This window comes from Hibiscus syriacus, unplaced genomic scaffold (genome assembly GCF_006381635.1).
Source record: "Hibiscus syriacus cultivar Baekdansim isolate YM2019G1 unplaced genomic scaffold, ASM638163v2 tig00110174_pilon, whole genome shotgun sequence".
Classification (NCBI taxonomy): Eukaryota; Viridiplantae; Streptophyta; class Magnoliopsida; order Malvales; family Malvaceae; genus Hibiscus; species Hibiscus syriacus.
Window position 1 is genome coordinate 3,302,488 of NW_024062612.1, and position 7,567 is coordinate 3,310,054.

Here is a 7,567-nt window from a genome sequence, read left to right on the forward strand (position 1 = left end):
ATTAAGGACAGCGTGACCAAAATATTTAATCTATAAAGTTAATTAGTAAATTGAAAGAAATGAAAATACGATGAGTAAAATAGTAGAGAGATTAAAGTTCAGTTGCCAAATATGTAGTTTACCCTAGAAATTATATCGAACCGAAGCTCAGATGTAACCGAACACCAAACCAAAGCGTGGGAATTTACCCCTCAAAATATGACAGGTGGCGGTAGCTGTATTCCTGACCCAACTTCACGCGCTCTTTTCTTCCCTAACGGAAAGAAAACGAGGGAAAATATAAGAGAAATGAAACCCAGAGAGCGAGAAATTGAAAGTAAAGAAAAAACAAAGGAAAACAAAAGAAGAGGGAAAAGGAAAGAGGGACGACAAAGGAATCGTTGTCGGCGCCCAATGCTTCCACCGACCAATCTTCACCTCATTATCTCTTCCACTTCCACACACTCTTTCTCTATCTCTATTAAAATCAATTTTATTTTCCCCCTGTCTTGAAACTTTTTTAAAACCCTAACCCTTTTTCCATTCGTTTTTTAATTCCTTTTTCGTTTGTTCGGTACCTTCCTATATTTATTTTTTAAACCCATTGGAAGTTGTCCGAGTTTTTATTTGATCTAGGGTTTTAGTTTTGTGTGTGTGTTTTTTTTTACGTTTTAATCAAGAGAAATTATGAAGGGAGGTAGCGGTGTGGCAGAGCCATCTGTGGTTGTTGAGAGGGTTGAGGATGCTGATAAGGAGAAGAAGAAAAAACGACGATCCAATCGTCGATCCAAACATAACTCGGGTATTATTCTTATTCCTGAAACTAAAGTTTCCTGTTAAAAATCTTTAATTTGTCAATTGAAATGAATTTATTTTTGTGAGTTTACTGGTATTTCTTAGAACTGAGTAGGTTTTTCTGTTCTTCTACTAGGCTATTCTACAATTATTGTGAGTTCTATTTATGTTTTAACTTTTAATGGGTGTCTCTTTAAGTATAGACTTTTAGTTTTCTACTGGGTAGTCCTTGAACTGTGGTGGATTCCTTTTACGGTATTGGAGTTTTGCTATTCAATGGTTAGTATGTTTTTTTAGATTTATTGAAATGGGATCTGATTTTGGCTTCATAATTTTGATCTTTGTGGGGATATAGCGTGTAATTCAGCGAACGAAGCACGAGGAGAAACATCAGATGGCTTTAAAAGTGAAGACAAAACTAATGGGTTGACATCTGTGAATCGTTCTTCGTCCAAACAAGGGCTGGAGATGGCTTCCATTGAACAGACTCCCGTTAGAGCATATGTTGGTTTTACTTCTATGCTACAATGCATATAAATGAACGAGTTGGCTTTGGTTCTGATGATACTGCTATTGATGGTGGAACTTTTTCCAACACGTGTCCTGAATCAATTGCCTATCCGGTGTCATCTCCATTCTTCCAGTTTGAGGGTTTTATGAGAAAGAAGCTGTTTGCTACACACTGGCATATAGAGGCTGTAAAGGATGCTTTGGAGGTTTGTTCAAAATTTGCTCTTATAATTGATTTCTTTTTTGTACTATCAAATTATTATTGAATTTACAAGTATTTTTTATTCATCAAACATCTACATTCTAAGTGTTCTATAAGAATAAAATAGCCTATAAGAAAGTGATAAATACCAAAAGTTGGGAAACTTGAATTGACATTATTTGTTTAATAAAAGGGCTTTTAAAATACCTAAGGAGATACCTTAGGGGTTTGAAGTTTTGAACTCTATTTCCAAGTCGGAGATTTCAAGTTCAAATCTTATCATCGAAGAGTAAACCATCATTTCCTAGTGTAGGATCATATGAAAATGTGTGGGTTTATTAATGTATATAAATTGAACATTTAAATTTGGCGAAACAATTTACTATTCATTATCAGTTATGTCCCATTGTATTATAATTTGTAGATAGTTCATAGTTTTACATTAAAAAAATACAATTCACATGTAAATCGCTCATCTAATAAAAACTAGTAATAACTGTGTACCTAATTCTCCTAATTTTTATTATTTTTTGGATGAATATATATGGTTTAGGTTACAGGCTCATCAGTTTTATTTCTGTGTTTGTTTCTCGATTGGTTCTCTTGATGTTCAACTCTTTTGCAGAAAGGCGAAGCTTTCAAAGCATTGTTTCATGTGAATGCTCACAACCGACTCGAGGTTTGTGGTTGCTAAACTTTTGTTTGTTTTATGATGAAACTCACATGATAAATCTTGTATGCTGACATGGGAGACTGTAATATACCACTAGGCATATTGCAAAATCGATGGGGTACCTACGGATGTTCTTGTCAGTGGAATTTCTTCACAGAATAGAGCTGTAAGTATGATAATCTCAGATTCTCTGGGTTTATGTTCTTTATGTTATTGTAAATGCTAATGTTTCTTTATATAGGCTAGCCTACTAGTGTATATTGGGGTTAGTCTAATAATTGCCAATATATTTATCCTTTCTTATAGGTTGAGGGAGATACTGTGGTTATTAAGGTTGATCCCTTAGGATTGTGGACCAAGATGAAAGGGTCAAATGAGTCCTCAAACAAGTCTACAGTGGTAGAAGATTGTAACATAGTCCAAGAAGTCAATGAGGTAGCTGATAATAGCTACAAAGGTAAAGGTATAGTTGATGCAGAATGTGAGTATGGTAATGGTAGAAGTGGAGTGCCACTTGAGAAAGGGGTTTATAATGAAACTCCAGTGACCAAAGCAGAAGCATACAACCATGTTAACGGGCATCACCAATATGGTTCAGAGTCTTTGCATGTGGGTCTTTTACCTGTGCAGAATGAATGCATAAATTCAGTGGATACATTGGCTGCCATGACTAGTCGATACCCTCTGAAACGGCCTACTGCAAAGGTTGTTGCAATTGTTGAAAAGTCTGTTCGACGTGATGCTATTGTCGGCTTTCTTAATGTTAAGCAGTGGCTTTCCTATCGAGAACTTGATAGAAAAGACGCACAGAAAAATTCTGCTACTTTTGACAATGAGTATGTTACTTTGACCCCAACTGATCCAAGATTTCCCAAAATGATCGTTTTTGTGAGAGACTTACCAGACTCTATACAGAAAAGGTTGGCAGATGGTGATGTGACAGTTGAGATGGAGTTGCTTGCTTCCCGAATTGAAGATTGGAGTGCTGAAAGTCCTTTTCCACGAGCTCATGTCTCTCGTTCTTTTGGACGGGGCAGTGAATTGGAATCTCAAATCAATGCAATTCTATTTCAAAATGCAATTCATTGTGCTGATTTTCCTCCTCAAGTACTTTCTTGTCTTCCAAGTATTCCTTGGAAAATCCCGCCCAAGGAATTTCAAACTAGAAAAGACCTTAGAGATTTGTGTGTGTTTACTATTGACCCTACCACTGTATCTGAACTTGATGATGCTTTATCTATTGAAAAGTTATCCAAGGACACTTTTAGAGTAGGTGTACACATTGCGGATGTGTCGTACTTTGTGTTACCAAACACAGCCTTAGATGTGGAAGCTCGTATTCGATCAACCAGCGTGTACTTGTTGCAAAGGAAAATACAAATGTTGCCATCTTTGCTTTCAGAAGAGCTTGGCTCACTTAATCCTGGAGTTGATAGGTTTGCCTTTTCTATGTTTTGGGAATTAAACAACATGGGGGATGTTTTGGATCGTTGGATTGGCCGTACAGTGATAAGGTCTTGTTGTAAGCTGTCATATAAGCATGCACAAGACATCATTCAAGGGGTAACTGATCTGGAGAAATCTAACACTTTAGAAGGATTGCCGCAGTTGCATGGAAAATTTGAATGGGCTGATGTTATTAGATCTATTAAATGTCTTCGTGAAATTTCAAAAAATTTGAAGGAGAAAAGATTTAGTGGTGGTGCTCTACAGCTTGAAAGCACTAAAGTTGTTTATCTATTTGATGAAGATGGGGTTCCATATGATAGCAGTCTAAGTGAGCTTATGGATTCAAATTTTCTTGTTGAGGAGTTCATGCTTTTGGCAAATATGACAGCTGCAGAAGTAATATCTAGAGCTTTTCCCCATAGTGCATTATTGCGAAGACATCCTGAACCTAATATGAGGAAGCTTAAAGAGTTTGAAGCTTTTTGTCGCAAACAAGGTCTAGCATTGGATACTTCCTCTTCCAGTCAGCTTAACCAATCTTTGGAAAAATTAAAGGAAAAACTCAAGGATGATTCTGTTCTTTTTGATATTCTCATCTCGTATGCTTCAAAACCAATGCAATTGGCTAGTTACTTTTGCAGTGGACAGTTAAAAGAGAATCTAAATGAATGGGGTCATTATGGGTTGGCTGTTCCTCTCTATACACATTTCACTTCACCGCTACGTCGCTATCCAGACATTGTTGTACATCGGACATTGGCAGCAGTAATTGAAGCGGAGGCGCTATATATGAAGCATAGAAAGGCGCTTAAAGGTAACAATGGGGAGGAAGTGTGTAGAAAGTGTTTCTCTGGTATTTATTTTGATAAGGAAGCTGCAGAGTTCACAAGGGAAGGATGCATTGTCAAGTGCTGCATTGAAGCATGGAATTCCTTCCTCTGAACTACTTGGTGATGTTGCTGCATATTGTAATGAGAGAAAGCTGGCCAGTAGGCATGCCGAGGATGCCTGTGAGAAACTCTATATGTGGTATTTGCTGAAGAAATGGAAGGTATGCAATTACTTTTCTTGTTTATGCTTTTTCCTTTATATGTTACATAGCTTTATTGACATGTAAGATAAATGGCTACCACTTGAGATATGGTAAGCTTCCCTAGCTATGATAATTTTTATTCCCGTTCAATTCTTAAAGTCTATGTTAGCTTGTTTTCACGAGCGTTTTGACTACTCAAGAAAATGATCTTGCTTTAATCTTCCCGAGTGTAATGTTCCAAGAAATTAAGTTATTACTGATTGTTTGGCCTTTATTACCATTGCACATCACTTTTGCTGTATAGATCATTCTGTTCAATATTCTTTTTTCTTAATCTTGTAGTTGGTAAACATATGAAGATGTGGATGTTTAGTGATTGTTTCCTTTTATGCTTATTCCATTTTGTTGTGGTTGAGATTGCTTTTGCGACTGATTTCCCCCCCTCCTTTTGTTTGTTTTCTCAGATTTTGTTGTCTGATGCTAGAGTATTGGGATTGGGCCCAAGATTTATGTCTGTTTATATTCAGAAACTGGCTGTAAGTGATTTATTTTGTATTCATATAATTCCATCATACTGCGCATGGTTTGGGTGCTCATGTTTCTGCACTTTCAGATTGAGAGGAGAATACACTATGATGAAGTTGAAGGGTTAACTGTAGAATGGCTGGGGTCTACCTCAACGCTGGTGCTTAGTTTATCTGGCCACAAACGTTTGTTCAAGAGAGGTGGCCCTGGGAATTACATGTCTCTTGGAAACGCTGCATGGGTCGTAAATCCTTACGATCTAAGTATGGAAACAGATAGTATCGATGAATGTGATGCAACATGCACACCGAAGGGTGGGGCAGAGCCAACCTCGAAGTCTCGGGTTGATCCCGGAACTTTTCCTCTAACGGTGCGTATGCTTTCAACAATTCCTGTGGCGCTGTATGCAATTGGTGGTGATGATGGACCCCTTGAGATTGGGGTACGCTTGTACATGAGTTCATATTTGAAGTAACTCGTGTTTTAGATGAGGGCAGCTAAGTAGTATTGAAGGAGCTGTGAGTTAGACAAAGGTAACGGAACCTTGTATGGAATGAAGAGGTTCTGTTGTAGACAAGGAAGTAGTGTATAGCTTATGTGGTGTAGATACAACGGTGTGGGTTGGGATCAGGTGGTTTGATTTTGGGTGTTTGTGGGGGTTTATAACAAAATAGCTGCTCTTTAGGAATTGGCCCGTGTTTTGATCGGCAAGTTTCAACTAATGTTTACCTCGAGTAACTACTCAAAAGCATTCGAGACCGAGCTTAGGAATCGGTTCAATGCTTGATACGCTAGACTGCAGCCCGAATGTTTTTTTTTTTTTTGTTGAAGTTTGGGTGGCTTATTTACTTTGTTTACAGATTCTTTGTTTTTTTTTAATCAGACATTCGTATAACTTTCTTCAGTTAACTTTCCTTGAATGACGCTTATATAATCATGTTATAACAATCATATATATATATATATATATATATATATATATATATATATATATTCTTTCATAAAATCAGTGATATAAATAAGAAACAAAATACATATTCATTAAAATTTATTTAAGTAAATAATTTATCGGTGTGATAACTGACTTATATTTAAATTTATCAGTGTATATTTTATGTTTAATTTTCAGGTAATAATTTTTAATTTATTTAATTTAAAATTATATCAGAAAAGAAAAGTATAATTTTAGTTGAGTGCTAATGAATTTCGTATGAATTAGGAAATAGTTCACTGTAGATAAGAACATAGACAATAAATGAGATAGACAAATAGTAAATGATTGATTTGGTTAAAGTTTGGTCTATACTCGAATTGAATAGACTCGATTTGAGTTCAAGTTCGACTTGAATTTTTAATGAGTTAAAACGAATTACTTAATACTCGATTCAAAAAGTTTGATTGTTATTAAAAGGTAATATATTAAAATTTTAGATTTTTCAAATTAAATTATTAATAATATTAACAAAAATATATAATATAAGATTTTCATGTATTTAAGATTTAGGTTCAAGTTCAAGTTGAGTTTCAATTATTGATTCTAGGTGGAGTTTAAAAAATTTTGGATAACAAGTGTCTAATCGAACTTAATTTCAAAAATTTTAAATCGAATCTAACTCAACAATACTCAAACTCGACTTAGCTACTTTACCATCCTAGACACTGTAGTATAACAAAGGCTTAAATATAAAATAAATGCCCAAACTATATTATTTTTTACGAATAGGTGCATAAAATATTTTTTGAATAATCTCGGTGTCTAACGTTTGACTCATCCCAATATCTATCGTTACAAATGCTACCATTTTATGTGTCCAGGCCACAGTGGCGGATCTAGAAATTTAAGAATGGGGGTCCAAAAATTTAATTTTCTTTCTTTAAAAATAATGGGTATGCAAAAATTATAATTTTTTTTCTTTTTTCCTTAACACATTAAGCTATATTTTACCACTTTTTAAAATAATGGGATGCACTTGACCCCTATTGGAGCTTAGTGCATCCGCCACTGTCAGGCCATCAACGACGGTAATTTCTTACGTTAAATGATATGTGTCATAATTTTAGAATTTTAGAATTTTTATATTTCTTAAAATTAAAAATATTATTAAAAAAATTTCCCTTGCTCGAGTCCCACCCCTTTCCCTCCCCTACTTTCATGGCATTTCCATGACTAAACGGTCAAAGGCCAAACGATGAATTAAACGGTCGGCTATCACAGTTGGTTAAACGGTCAATTATCACAATCGACTAAAAGAATTTAAGATATTGAGTATTTGAGATCCTAAGGATTAGAGATTGAAATTTAGGGATTTGAGAATTTTGAGTTTTGAGATAATAATAAAAGTTGTGATCGATCATTTAATGGTAGACGATGTATGCGTGATTGATTGTAGTAGAATGGGTG

The 7,567-nt window shown here is 35.3% G+C and overlaps 1 protein-coding gene across 1 annotated transcript; it reads left to right on the plus strand.

Annotated features, from left to right (window-relative positions):
• Positions 1-296: 296 nt before the first annotated feature.
• On the plus strand, positions 297-6,045 carry LOC120216935 (DIS3-like exonuclease 2). Its single transcript, XM_039214211.1, is given in 9 exon segments — positions 297-781; positions 1,142-1,294; positions 1,297-1,490; positions 2,112-2,165; positions 2,257-2,325; positions 2,466-4,486; positions 4,488-4,659; positions 5,106-5,177; positions 5,255-6,045. Coding segments are annotated over 9 exon segments (3,237 nt in total). The 5' UTR covers positions 297-666; the 3' UTR covers positions 5,642-6,045.
• The last annotated feature ends 1,522 nt before the right edge of the window (positions 6,046-7,567 follow it).